The following is a 15,515-nucleotide window of genomic DNA, read 5'->3' on the forward strand; positions in this document are numbered from 1 at the left end:
TATTCTCCATCTTATTTTCCATTAATTATGGCATTCTATCCCATTTTTTGCTCATTCTATGTCTATTTTCATGCATTCTATGTATTCTATTCTCATCTTTATCTTATTTTCACTATTATTATGTGAAAATAAGTTTTATGTGAAGCACTTGGTGCATGTAATTTCTTTGTTGTAAAGCACTTTGAGCTGCATTTCTTGTATGAAAGATGCTATACAAATAAAGTTTATTATTATGATTATTATTATTATTATTATCAGTATTCTGTCTGCAGATACCAAATATAATAATGTGTTTGTAACATTTGTTCTGTTTACTATGTGTGATCACGCAAATAGGCACCAAGCATGATTTTCCACCTTATGTAGACAGTACTGTATTCTGCTCCACTCTGTTTGCATGCAACTGACTTTATTATGCAACTGCCTTGCACTGCTCACCATCCTCCACAGGGGGGCAGCAGACACCTCTGAAAACAACCGCCTCCATATTTTATTTAAATCCCTGGGTTTGATGCAAACAGATTGACCTCATTTCTGCTATGAAAGCTGACAAGGCACGTGTTCTCCTCTCTTTTTGGGACAGGCAGGCACGCTTACTTGATAGATGAAATACAAAAAAAAAAAAGAAAAACACAGACACAGCTGCAAACACATTGTGTGTGTTTTTACATCTCTGCAGCTAATATTACACAGATCTGTTTTCCAAAAAGACCACTGGAAAGCTACATCGCATGCATTTCCACCTTAAAGCCCTCTGTTATTCCATTTCAGAAGCCTTTGTCTTTAACCAATTAAAGAATTATTCACCAATCTGTGATGTCAAATGCATTTCAGTTATTTTCTGATGAAGTGTTGTAATTTACTTTTTTGGTGTACCTGCTTTTCCTCAATCTGCCTTGTCCACTTTTACTTCAGCTGATGATTTCCTACATTTCCCAGAATGGGTTTCCAAAAGCAGAATAGAAGGGGGTTCTACAACAGAGCCGCAAAAATGCAAGCTGTGGCTGCGTTGCATTCTGGTCTATTGAGGCTACTGTGGGTGGAGAAATTGGTCTCTCTGCCCCTTCTACGATGGATTCTCCCTGAGGTTAAAACTAACACAGGTTAAAACTGTTAAAACTAAGTGATATATTGCTTTAAAGGTAGATTTGTCCTTTAATATGAATAGATCTGGGGCCATCTTTTTCTTAGTCTTAGTCTTAAGAAAAAAAATAGGAAAAAATGCTATTCTCAAAAACAGTTCTTATATATTTTCTTAACTTTCTTCTTATGTTTCTTCCTAAGAAAAAACGTAGGAATAAATGGTATTCTTGAAATGAAAGTTGTCAAATTTGTTCTTGATTTTTTTCTTGACTTTAAGACAGCCCTTCACCTGTCTTAAAACTCCTACAGTGAAAAGGTAAGCCTCTAATATCATATATTTAAACACATTTTAGACAAGTAGGTTATAGTTCAAAGTCTTCATAGGTTCCCCTACACCTAACATTAAGATGAACATTTATTGTAAAGCTTTATTTGGTGTAGGGCCAGGTAGGCCTCTGTCTCATGTCTGTTGGAAATAAGCTGCAAATTTTACAGTTACCAACAGCAACCAATGTTTAAATCTTTGCTCTAGTTGCCCAATTGTTTTGTAGGTGGAAGCACTTTGGGTTGCCTCCTAGCCTTGTCTCCTAGCCTCCTAGCCTTGTCTCCTAGCCTCCTAGCCTTGTCTCCTAGCCTCAATGGCAGTAAGCCTAAAGTTTATTAACCAGAATTAATTCAGGCCCTATTTTGAGAAGTTCTTAAATTGGAAAATGGAAGAAATTTGTAAGAAATTAGACTGTTACTAAGACTATTGAGGAATTGCACTTAAGAGCCTTCTTAAGAACTTCCTAAAATTTCCTCTTATATCATTTCTTAAGATCTGTCTTAAGAACACATTGGTGAACACTGGGAAGCTACATCACATGCACTTCCACCTTAAGGATGTCTTTTACTTCATTTCAGAAGCCTACCGTGTCCTATGAAGAGTTCCTTGTACAAATTAACAACTGTATTGTCAATATCAGAGCACCCACTGACCCACTGGCTACACTAAGATTCAATGCAAAGATAGTGATTATGCTAAGATAGTGACTTACCTTGGCCTGGTGGAGGTCTACTCCGTACATGGCGAGCTTCTTGGCGTTCTCCAGGAACATCATGTCTGCCTGGGCCGGGCTCATCGACCTGCCAGGACACCAGAGCAGGAGTCAACAGGACGCGTGGCTGCTACGCCTTACACTTGAGCTGTGTATTATGTTGAGCAGCTGTAGTGTGTGTGTGTGTGTGTGTGTGTGTATGTGAGGTGGTCCTAATGAGAATCAGTTTGACTTTTTGACCTTCAGAGGGGAGGGCAGTTTGGTCAGTCTTCACTTGTTCAAGAGGTTAGTGTCCAATCTCGGAACCCATCGTCTACCTACCGGAAACCCCAAAATATTGGCCGTCGCCCCCAGAGTCTAATCGTCGTCAGACCGATAGACGATGGGTTCTGAGATTGGTTCGTGTCAGATTGGGACTTGGGTTTAGAATTAAAGATGAACAACAGAGTTTTCGGCCACTACTGGTGCTAGTGAGCAAAGTGGGTCCCTGCACAACAGCAAAAACACTTTTTGTGTTTTCGAGCAGTAGGACGTACTCATGCCACGACCACGGAGGAGACGTAGCGCGTAATTTTGTGTGGAGAGGGAGTGTTCCAGGTTGTTTTTTCTCTCTGCTCACCCAGTAACCATGTCGGCAGAAGAAAAGAAAGAGACGCAAATGAGTTTGGGAGAGCAAAGAAGTTAAAACCTGATCGTAATGTTGAGTGGACAAAACTCGTGGATAAAAGGAGCGAGCGTATTAATACTGGAGAAGTTTTTGATAGGTGGAGAATAGTGAAGATAGAGAAAGCATTTTGTACCGATGCAGACGTAGCATTCTTCTCACTCGTCTGGTAGGTTAGCTTGCTAGCTAACGGACGTAGCATTCTTCTCACTCGTCTGGTAGGTTAGCTTGCTAGCTAACGGACGTAGCATTCTTCTCACTCGTCTGGTAGGTTAGGTTGCTAGCTAACGGACGTAGCATTCTTCTCACTCGTCTGGTAAGATAGCTTGCTAGCTAGTCTAGCTATGTTACTCATGTTACAATCCTATATCCTCTATGTCTGTACGAGTGAAATTATGAATGTAAACAAATCCACGCTGTTTTCATGGAAAACTCTGTTGTTCATCTTTAAGAACAGAATTAGGATCAGGTTTAGGTTTAGGTTAGGGTAAAGCCAGCAACATACTGGAAGCGTCAGAGCAGCAACAACTGCTTTTTGTGATTTCTGGTGCCGCAGTGCAAAGGAAAAATATATGGCAAAATAATAGAATTAATAATAGAATACAGGCAATACTCTCAGTTAAATAGGCATGTCTGTGTTATTATGTTTAGTAGTAGACAACGGTTCCAGAGGAACGGAATGACGAATCCGTTGGAAAAATCCAACTTTTGCTATGTCTCTAGTCCATCTTGCCTCCATTAACCAGTTTTATTCTGGATACGGAAGCTATTTTGTCTTTTTCGTTTTACTACGATACAATATCAGTAGAAAACAATATTTATCTTGTTACGTAAGTAGTCACCTGCGCATGATAGGCTATTACAAATAATATAACCTCCCTGTAAAATGTACCTTTTAATGTTTTGCGAACAAAATAAACGAGATAGCCATCACGCTGAAAGGGGAATTTGAGACAAGGGGGCACAGAAAATCTGCAATCTTATCCTTTGAGGTTAGTTTAGGGTTAGGACTTGGGTTTAGTGGTTAAGATTAGATGTAGGATTAGGTTAGGGTAAGGGTTAAGGATAAAGTTAGTTTAGGATTAGAAAGTGAATATAATAATACCATGGTCCTCACAAGTACAGTGAGAAAAACGTGTGTACGTGTGTCTATGTGTGTCTTAATCCCTGCTGTGTATGTAATCCCTTTAGTTCTGTTGACTGAGCCCATGTTCTCACCTGTATGTGCGGTGCAGCTCCATCATCTTGTTTTCCAGCTCCTTGGTCTGGCCCTGGGCCAGCTTCATGTCCTTGCCGTACTCGGTGCCGTGCACCTCGGCGTCGTACTCGCCCAGCTCCGACTGCAGGGCGTAGGAGCCCAGCAGGGCCAGGGTGACGAAGGAGCAGGGCAGGCGGCCCTGCAGGATGTCCTTACGCAGCTGGAGACACAGGTAGTACCTGCCGTGCACAGAAAGGGTTGAATTGTACGTCTGGTATGACAGCCAGCACCGGTGACGGCTTTACAGGAAGAGTTTCACCCAAAAATTCACCCAAAAATTTGCTTTTAGTTTTTATGCACCGGACAAGTGGAACAGGCTGAATTGCTGAAACTAAAACAGATTGTTTCACTCGCTGTTATTGAATGATATGGTAAAAGTGGAGTGTTCCTGTTTTTATTGATCCGCAATTACATGCCGTCTTATATGTATTGATTTATTTATTTTCTAATTTTTTTATTTTTTTTTAATGTTTTTTTATGATGTTTTATTGTATCAAGGCGTCATTGTAAAAGAGGGCATCTGTTCTCAGTTGACCACCCTGAATAAATAATGGTAAAATAAAAAAATGGAAAAAAATTAAATACAATTTTTGAATGAAAATTTGTCATTATCTACTGACTCGATGTCAGCTGAAACACTGGTGAAGTTTGTATGCCAATATAAACTTCACCAATTTTATTATTCTGTAAGTATTCTATTATTCTATTATTCTGTATTAGTATTCTGTCTGTGAGTAAATTTATGGTCATTTTTTGCGCTTTTTGGAAATCTACAGCAACAGTCTCCATTGACTCCAGTTTTGGAGAAGGCTGAAATGGAGCTGCCCCAGCTAGCTCGCTGTGTGTTATATTGACATACAAACTTCACCAGTGTTTCAACTGACATGAGGCTGAGTAGATAATAAGTTTCATTTTTGGGTGAACTATTCCTTTAATTAGACCAACATCTTGCCCCGCACTTCTGCTATATCACAATGTTAACGTCTGTTTTGGAGGCAGCATCATGGATGGATTCCATTATTCACGGTTTTATCTAATATTTAGGCAGCCCACCCAGATAAATTAACAGCCACTCAGGTAAATTTTTGTTTTAGATATATTTCAGATACTGCGATGTAATAAGTGTGTTTCTCGTCAATGTAGGTTATAAGAATCACTAGGTGTTGGTTATAGCCTCGGTAGCTAATTTCACTTCTTCTAATGTGTGTCCTTATGCTGATTTTAGACCATCTGCAGTGTTTTCTCTTGAGTCATTTCTCTTCATGTATATAGCTGATCTTCTATGCAGGTTTAGATAAATATAACATTAACAACATGAAATAACTGTGGCGTCCATGTGGGTTCGAATCTGGCCTGGGACCTTTGTGGCATGTCATCCCTCTCTCTCTCCCCAATCTGCTAACAATAGCTAATGCTATCAATAGAAAACAAGAACCATCATGATAATATTTAAAGGCAAATTTCCCCAAAAACACACAAACTAGAAAAGCCATGAAAAGTCATGCCCCTTTAAATCTGGCACAATGACCAAAACTGAAACATGGATGAACCTCAAGCCAAGGCAAAATTACAGGCAAAGATTATAGGACAAACACCCATCCAGTACCTTGTTATGTCTTCAGAAAGCTGAGCTGGATCCGGTGGGTAGAATTTCACATTAAATGTGAAATTATAGATTGCGCCTTAAGAAAGAAAAGACCAATATGTTGAACCAACTGTAAAAAAAAAGTAGCTAAAAGCATGATTGCTAAAAAGACATAAAAGAGCACAGGGTGGATTTGAGTTTAGCTCACCTTGTACCTGCCTACGGATCTCCTTGGTCAAGTCCATCCAAACCTGATGAAGGAAATTGGAGAGTATGACACAATAGTTTGTATAAAATAGATTGTTTGGAATCAATAAAAGAAGAACTGGGTAGTTAGCATGAGCAGCGATAGCCACCATGACTGAACAGGAACTCAAACTTCATCAACCAAAAATCCAGATGGAGACAAAATAGAAAAATAAAATAATAAAAAAACACCACACCAATGAGCACTTAGCACCAAAAACAAGCATATCACGGATTACCACTTTAATCTAACACTTTGTCATGCTCTTTTTTTTGTTTTTTTTTATTACAGGCAAATAATACACATAACACACACACATACACAATATGTTGACATGACAACATATCCTCACAAATAAAGAAAAGGAAAAAAAAGGAAAAAAAAAACAAGTCGTAAATAAAAATAAAAAGACAAAATAAAAATAATAGGATCCCTTCAGTAATTCAAATAATTAGATTGACAGTACCAATACATTTAGAAACTGAAATATACATATGACAGGTAGAGCGTATTTAGAGTTTCATATAGTCCCACTCTTCACTAGAGCAAATTTTTTCCCCATTTCATATTGTGTTGTGCTACTTTGTAATAGGGCTGAACGATTTTGAAAAAATATCTAATTGCGATTATTTTGATTGATATTGCAATTGCGATATGATTTGCGACATTAGAGGGAATGATCATTTTTACATCATTATTCTCATTATCATTGAAAAACATATTAAAATGATTATGGTGTGATTTTTGCGGGGATCTGTACCAAACAAAGATGTTTTCTTAAGTCTGTAGAATATGATGTGTAGGCCAGGACATCTCTGCAGCACCACAATATTTACTTTAAAATGCTATTTTGACACATTTCACCTTTAACAAATATTGCGCCTCCTGCGATTTGAAAATTGCAGTAGGCCATATTGCGATTTCGATAGAATTTCGATTAATTGTTCAGCCCTACTTTGTAATGGTTTGTAACAATAATTTTTTCCAAAAGAAATTTTCTTTGCACTGTATTTTTTAAGAAACTTAGATTCAAATTAGTTCTTGATAGAGCTTTAAATATAAATATTTTACCTAACAGAATAATTGTATTTATTATCTGGGGACAGTTTTCATCCAGAACCCCCAAATTTTCATGCTTTTTAGTTTGGTGATAGGAAAAATTGTTTCATGACTGGAAGCTCAAAGGTATGAGTCCCATAACAGCCAGTTCCCAAACCCTGCTGAGGTGACCTTTAGCGAAACACTGATACCCACTGGCCCTTTGTTGACCTACACACAGTATGGGTGTGAGGTGCTGCATGCCTCTGTGTGTGTGTGAGTGTGTGTGAGAGAGAGAGAAAGAGAGAGAGAGAGAGAGAGAGAGAGATGTGTGCTCTAACAAGGTATCTTCATTTTTCAGAAAGCCAAATTTAAGACTCTTTAAGACCTTTTTCATGTTACCTGGAATTGAATTTAAGACCAATTTAAAAACCAAAGTAAAGAAGCAAATATGGTAAAAAGTGAACATAGCTAATGAAAGTTCTGAAAATATAAACGGGTGAAAATAAATAAAGCAGAGATAGGACGCATATTCTGTATTCATCTAAGAGAATTAGGGTTAGAGAAAAAACTGTCCTTACATGCTTTTATTAAGACTTTATTTACTGTCATGGCACAATCATTTTTTGCATTGTGGAATTATTTATTTATCTACTGCATGAACAATCTCCATATGTACAGGACCTTGTAGTTTAAAGTAGTTTAAGGTTTTTAGTATCTTATGTTTATGTACAGTGCAGTTACTTTATACAGGTCAATTTTTATTGTGTGTATTGTTCAATTTGTATTGTGTGTATTTAATTGTGTGCCATATACTGGCTGCCTAAATTTCCTCTGGGATTAATAAAAGTATCTATCTATCTATCTGTCTATCTTAGGGCTGGGCGATAATTCAATATTATCGTTTATCGTCTTTCAGTGGAATCATATCGTGATGATATGAAGATATTTTGATATCGTGACGCACATTTCTGCTGTCTAAATTGATGATGACAAGCAAAATATACTTAAAAAGTCTCATAAAATGAAATGAGGTATGGTAGGAATATTATTTGAATATTTCTGTTTTGTTTGACATCACACCTAACATTACCATTTGGTTCAATGAGATAAACATTAATTTGATTATTTAACGTGATTTTGCATACATGAACCATATCGTGATATATTGATATCGAGAAAAATCCTTATGATTATCATGATATTGATTTCAACCATATTGCCCAGCCCTAATCTATCTATCTAAGGCCTTATAAATTTTGATCATTTATTTTCAGATTTTTCTGGGTCTAAATTAGTAAAAATTCCCATCAATACATGTGAGTACACTACATCTACAAATGCATCTGGACTCTGTAACACTCTACTTCAGTCATTCTCAAACTTTTTCATATCAAGGACCCTAGTTTAGTCCACATTAGAGCCACATTACGACCCCCATTTGATGAGATTTTGTCTCTCGGACCCAAATCTGAGAATATTTTTTATTGTCAGATATGATTTTGTCCAGAATTCCACGACTATCTGTATTGTAGGCAGAGAGATAACAGAGAAACTATGATCAAAACAGTCATCCTTCTACATTCTCTAATTGTGTTGACTTCCTTTAAAAGAAATAATGGTGAAGTTTAACAATTCATCAATTTACTGGGGACCCCCTGGAACCCCCTCAAGGACCCCCCGGTGGTCCCCGGACCCCACGTTGAGAACCACTGCTCTACTTGAAATGGTGTTTATAAAGTATGCTAAGGCATCATAGTTGTATTATAACCACATTATCAGAGATAACAATTATAATCAGACTGTACAGTTAATGACATGACATTAAACTGAACGTCATTTTCTGCTGTTTCTCTGAAGATTAGAATGTAAGAAAAGTTTATCTTTGCTTCTAATGGCTTTCTAATCGGCTTGTAACGCATCACGGTGAACTTCCAGTCAAGTGTTACCTTGTTCTCTAATTAGTGCATTAATGGGACGGTGAGAAAAAAGGGGTAATTAATGAGACTAATGCAGACTAATGAGTTACAGTGCAGCTCACCTTCATGGTGGGCGTCTCCCAGATGGCCAGGCCATAGTAGTCCCTCTCCAACAGGTTGAGGTGGTCGCACACCTTGACGAACAGCTCCTGACCTTTGGCATGTTTCTACCACACACACACACACACACACACACACACACACACACACACACACACACGAAAAAGACAGAGATGCAGTATAATTACTAGAATATATTATATTAACAGACTAGGCATTACATACAGGACAAATTCACTCGGTGGCACCTAATGTGTTGGAAATTAATTAGCAGATGGTGATAACAGCGCCCAGAGGGAGCGGTAGCATCTCACCCCCCAACACCTCCCCCCACCCCCCCAACACCCACCCCCCTCCACCCTCCATCCCCCCATGGGGCTGTTAAGCAGCTGTCGGGTTCAAGCGGAGGCAGAGTGGATGATAGTGGAGGTCTGGAGGTTTTCCTTCCAAACCGAACACTACAGCGGCTCATTTCGCATTTCGTGAAGCTGTGTTAAATCGGTGAAATGAGCCGCTGGAGTGTTCGGTTGGAATGGAAACCTGCATGCTGGACCTCAGAGGACCTTGGTTGAGAAGCACTGGGATGAGGGGTTTAGCCGGTATAGGGTTAGGGTTAGGCTAACCCTAACCCTAGTTTTGAAGCAGGGTATCTGTATGGGCAGAAATATGTGTCACTAGAAACTGAAATTGAATTATTTATATATTTGAATTTGAATTGCTCAACTTGATTGCATTAAAAAACTGAATTTGAATCACATAATTTGAATCGTTTAACTTGAATAACTGCATTGAAAAACTGAATCTGAATAGCATAATTTGAAATTGAATTTGTTCGTTTGAAACTGAATTCCAATAAACTTGAAACTGAATGTAATGTTATGAAATTGAATTCATTTGCTCTGAAACTGTATTTGGTTCTCACAATTCAAATTCAGTTCTCGTAATTCAAATTCAGTTCTTGCAATTCAAATTCAGTTCTCGTAATTCAAATTCAGTCCTTGAAATTCAAATTCAGTTCTTGCAATTCAAATTCAGTTCTTGCAATTCAAATTCAGTCCTCATAATTCAAATTCAGTTCTCGCAATTCAAATTCAGTTCTCGCAATTCAAATTCAGTTCTCGTAATTCAAATTCAGTTCTCGCAATTCAAATTCAGTTCTCGCAATTCAAATTCAGTTCTCGCAATTCAAATTCAGTCCTCGTAATTCAAATTCAGTTCTCGTAATTCAAATTCAGTTCTCGCAATTCAAATTCAGTTCTCGTAATTCAAATTCAGTTCTTGCAATTCAACTTCAGTTTACTGAGACACCAATCGAGTGCAGATTCACAGAACTCTTTTTCGGCCAATCAGCAGCTACTGTATGTTTTTGACCATTTCCTTCACTCCCATTGATCCATGGACTTGATACACGTTGAAGAACGTTTCTTTCCATCATGGATGTCAAACACGGTAATATCAGTTTACCGTATATTTTAACGATCTTTTGAATGTTTAACTGATGTTAACGTTAGAGCTATTGTTGTAGAATTGTTTCGTTTGTTTACAATCAAATTAGCCTACAAATTGAAAATATGAAATGAAGGGATCTGGAATTTTTCGGGCCAAAAACGTGAAAAGGAGTTCTGGGAATCTGCACTCGATTGCTCTTCCTCGACGACCAGGATGTGTGCGTCTCAGTGGACTGAAATTGCATTGTGTGAGCGATGAAGACGAGTGAGGCCCTCACATCCAGCTCACACTCATACAGAGTGTCGTCCAGCAGGGTGACTTTGATCTGCATGGTCTTGGCTCGGCGGGGGGCTCTGGGCGGAGGTCTGGCCTCCTCCTCTGCCGCCTTCTCCTCCCCCTCTCCCTCTCCCTCTCCGCCTTCTTCGGGCTTGGGCTCCTCCTCCTCCTCCTCCTCCTCCTTCTTCTTCTTCTCGCTCTCCAGGGCCGCCTCCTCTCCTTTCTCCTTGTCCTGCTCCGTGTCCTTTCCACCCTCCTCCTCCTCCTCCTCCTCCTCCTCCTCCTCGGCGTCGAGCGCCTCTTTCTGGTCTACCTGGGCAGGCTGGAGAAGATACTGGGATTATAATGCTGTATATGTACAGTTTATTTTTACACAAACATATCCATATTCACATCTCACCACTGATTTTCCTTTCGTATTTATATGATATTGCATCTTACTTTCAGGTCATTAAGCCACATTAAGCGGTCATTTAGCGGTTTTTGGGCAATTTATCACATTATTATGTAAGTATTTCTGGTTTCAACACTGTTTTCCTTTTGATGGTAGTTAATAATTAGGATAAGAAGTCCCCCTTATTCATTTCAGATTTTTCTTCATCAGTTTTAGGTAAGTAAACCATATTAAGCTCATTCATTTCCATTCATTTTCAATTGGGGATCTTGTCATATTTTTTTTGACCATGTTATTGATTTACCTTTAACGTGAAATTTTCACCACAGCATCTCCTTGTGTCCCCCTGATGCCTGAATTAAAGATGAATTTTTCTATTTTGATTTTAGGTCATTTAGCTACATTAAGCCCTCGTTTTTGCCTAAATTCAGACTTTTTTTTTTTTAAATGTTTCCCTATTTTTTCTACACATTCTTTTTGGGCTCTAGTGAAGCATTCTGGTCTGTAATTCATGGTTAAATTTTCAGTTTTTCATTTCAATATTAGCTCATTAAGTCATGTGAAGGCCCTTTTTTTGCATTTTTTTCAAATGTTTTTCTTTTTTTTTTTTTAATCTGATTGATGTAAATTTTCTTATTATTTTCGCCAATGCTAGTTCTTATGTTGCTGTACACCTGGGAATTTTTTTTTTTTTTTTTTATCATCAATGTTAAATATTTTTTTGCCTCGTTAAGCCATTTTCACATGAAGCCTTTTAGCCTGTCCCCGTATTGGCATGACACCGAACTCTATGAATTTACAATGTGGGCAAATAAAACTGACAACAAAGATGATAAGCAGACAGGACATCTGAATTCCTCAGTTATACAGTTTTTGGTTAAAATGTATTTGGAGCCGCAGTCTTCCTCAGGGTGTGCTGGTTTCACACTGCTGCTTCCTACTGGGAATACAGCACCACCTCATACTGGTTCAGCAGGTTCTTTCTTCACTGCCAGGGCTTATTAGAATATTAGAATTTTAAATGTAAAAATTGCCCTTCCTTGTGCATTTAAAAGCCACATTTCAATTCAAGTCACGCCTACACCTGTGTGTGTGTGTGTGTGTGTGTTCCTGTGTGTTTAATAAAAGCATTCATTAAAGAAGAATCCCCCCTTGGATACTCTTTACACTTTTATGTATCATCAATTTCGTCAATGCATTCCAGGAGTTGTTTTTTTTTGTAATGAAGTGATGTAATTTACTTTTTTTGGTGAACCCACTTCCCACTTCCCCAGTTTATATTGTTGGTGGTTTGCCTTATATCACTGACTATTGACACTATGGCCCTACCTAATGTGTGGTTCTCAACCTGGGGTTCGGGGACCACCAGGGGTCCTTGAGGGAGTTCCAGGGGGTCCCAAGCAAACTGATGAATTATTAAAACTTCAGCATTATTTCATTTACAAGAAGTGAACACAATTAGAGAATGTAGAAGAATGACTGTTTTGATCATAGTTTACATGGACTGCAATATTCCAATATTAACCCGATTAAGACAATACTCTGAATAAGACACTGCCATGTAAACAGCATTTTCTGATTACCTTAACCCGAATAAGGTCATAGTCGGAGTAAGCAATAGTCGAATTAAGACATGTGGAGTATTCCGATCTTAGTTGCATTAATGAAGTGCATTGTAGACATGTAAACACCTTAATCGCACTGTGACGTCCTATCTGAGTTTTCACAGCATTTTGCGACACGTACGGGAATCCAGCTGCTTGACAACGCATGCTCTAGCTTCCAGTAAGTGTTGCGCAACTTGTTTACAGAAGAAAAGATGACTGCGGGATGACTGAGGGAAACTCGGACGCAGGAATGTAGGGACGTAATGTGGGCGTACGTCTTCAGCCATTAATCGGACTATGCTCTATAGCTCTGTGTTCTGGACAAAATCTATATCTCTATCTTCTATCTCTAACCTAATCTATATTCTCAGATTTGGGTCTGAGAGACAAAATCTCATCAAATGGGGGTCCGTGGCCCTAATGTGGACTAAATTAGGGTCCTTGATATGAAAAAGGTTGAGAATCAGTGCCCTAGTACAGTGGTTCTCAACCTTTTTCATATCAATTAATTTAGTCCACATCAGGGCTAAGGACCCCCATTTGATGAGATTTTGTCAGACCCAAATCGGAGAATATTTGTATTGTCAGATATGATTTTGTCCAGAATTCCATGACTATCTGTATTGTAGGTAGAGAGATAACAGTGAAACTATGATCAGAACAGTCATTCTTCTGCATTCTCTAATTGTGTTAACTTCTTGTAAATGAAATAATGGTGATGCTTAACAATTAATCAGTTTGGGTTTGCTGCGGACCCCCTGGAACCCCTTCAAGGACCCCTGGTGGTGCCCCAACCCCATGTCTAGGACCACTGCCCTAGTACATGAAGAGTAGATGCACAGTAGAACAGAGTAGATGTACAGAGTGGATGTACAGAGTGGATGTACAGAGTGGATATACAGAGTGGATGTACAGAGTGGATATACAGAGTGGATGTACAGAGTGGATATACAGAGTGGATATACAGAATGGATATACAGAGTGGATATACAGAGTGGATATACAGAGTGGATATACAGAGTGGATATACAGAGTGGATATACAGAGTGGATATACAAAGTGGATATACAGAGTGGATGTACTGACCTGTGCCTCGGCGCTGCTGACCGAGTGCTGGTCCAGGGCGACGTCTCCCTCGGTCCTCAGCTCGGGCTCGGGGTCGGCGATGGGAGCCTTGGCCTCCTCCCCTCCCTTCTCCTCCTCGCCGGCCTCCCCCTCGCACTGCGAGCGCCGCTTCAGGAAAGAGGAGAAGAGGCGCGAGAGGCCGCGGCCGGCCGAGTTGCGGGCGCGAGGCCGGAGCTGCTCCTCCTCCGGCGAGGGCGGCCCGGCGTCCTGGCCGGCCTCCTCCTGCTGCCGCGGCTTCTTCTGGTGGCTCTCCGCCTCGTCTGTCGTCATGGCAACCGCTGCGGAAACGGACGAGAGGGCGAAATCGGTCCGGGGTTCGAAAACGAGAGACCAGAGCCCGTACAGTCCGAAACTGCCAGAAACTTTCAATGGACCTAATTAAAGTAATAATCTGTGACATTTTCATATAAATAAATGTCCACTTTGCTACTTTCTATTGCTGATTGATTGATGATGAAACCGGTAACACTTTACAATGAGGGTCACTAAGTTAAGGGTTAGTTAATGCCTAATAAGCATTAACTAACCCTTAATTAACAGTTAACTAATGTGTCTGGTAATCATTTACTAATGGTGTTCATGTTATCTAAGGTATTAACTTATACATTATTTAAGTCATCTTTATAAACTATTAAATAATGTATAAATTAATACCTTAGTTAACATGAAAACCATTAGTAAATTACACATTAGTTAACTGTTAATTAAGGGTTAGTTAATGCTTATTAAGCATTAACTAACCCTTAACTTAGTGACCCTTATTGTAAAGTGTCACCATGAAACCTATATCCAGTTCATGAAAGCTTTTACATTTGCTGTTCTAAACACTCTGGTAGCTCTTTCCTTGGAAAAATCCTGTGGCACACAGGAAGTGATGTGTTTTACGTTTCCGGTTTGTTTGGAATAAACAGAAGAAGAAGAACTGGGTAGTTAGCATGAGCGGTGATAGCCACCATGGCTGAACAGACAGAGAAAAGAGCACCGCCTCCAGAAACTGTGGTAAAATATGGTAAAAAAAAAAAAAAAAAAAGGTATGTAAAAAATATCTTATTGTGATTATATAGACTGTTATTGCAATTGCGATATGATTTGCAATATTAGAGGGAATGATCATTTTTACATCATTATTCTCATTTTCATTGAAAAACATATTAAAATGATTATGGTGTGATTTTTGCGGGGATCTGTACCAAACAAAGATGTTTTCTTAAGTCTGTAGAATATGATGTGTAGGCCAGGACATCTCTGCAGCACCACAATATTTCATTTAAAATGCTATTTTGACACATTTCACCTTTAACAAATATTGCGCCTCCTGTGATTTGAAAATTGCAGTAGGCCATATTGGGATTTCGATAAAATTTGGATTAATTGTTCAGCCCTAGTATGGACAGAAGGCAGGGGAGCATCCTAATGACCCTGTTCACAGTGGGGGGGGGTTGCCCAAGTTCAATAGGTGCAGATGATGTGGACGACACAACAATGCATGATAATGGCTGAACAGCACAGCAGCGCTCAGCACAAACTACAACTAAAGACAGATGAACCGCCCACACACACACACACACACACACGCACACACACACACACACACGCACGACCTCAGGGGAAGGCCACTTGGCAGACAATATGCTTGAGACATTATTTCCCAGAGAGACACTATTAGTCCAGGAACAAGACAAACAACAAGACAAAAAATACAGTTTGATGCCC

At 39.1% G+C, this 15,515-nt stretch overlaps 1 protein-coding gene across 1 annotated transcript in view; it reads right to left on the reverse strand.

Moving 5' to 3' along the window:
• epb41a (erythrocyte membrane protein band 4.1a) overlaps positions 1-14,072 on the reverse strand; it is a 60,518-nt gene extending 46,446 nt beyond the window's left edge. Inside the window, exons 1-7 of the mRNA XM_071541150.1 lie at positions 13,764-14,072; positions 10,678-10,998; positions 8,954-9,058; positions 5,836-5,878; positions 5,649-5,724; positions 4,003-4,221; positions 2,121-2,208 (exon numbers count right to left, since the gene is read on the reverse strand). Coding sequence (XP_071397251.1) covers positions 2,121-2,208; positions 4,003-4,221; positions 5,649-5,724; positions 5,836-5,878; positions 8,954-9,058; positions 10,678-10,998; positions 13,764-14,072 — 1,161 coding nt within the window. The remainder of the gene's footprint in view (positions 1-2,120; positions 2,209-4,002; positions 4,222-5,648; positions 5,725-5,835; positions 5,879-8,953; positions 9,059-10,677; positions 10,999-13,763) is intronic.
• Positions 14,073-15,515: the final 1,443 nt, after the last annotated feature.

This window comes from Centroberyx affinis, unplaced genomic scaffold (assembly GCF_046629955.1).
Source record: "Centroberyx affinis isolate AG114_WGS23_722 - 3 ecotype Tasmania unplaced genomic scaffold, CSIRO-AGI_Caff_v1 ptg003793l_1, whole genome shotgun sequence".
Taxonomy (NCBI): Eukaryota; Metazoa; Chordata; class Actinopteri; order Beryciformes; family Berycidae; genus Centroberyx; species Centroberyx affinis.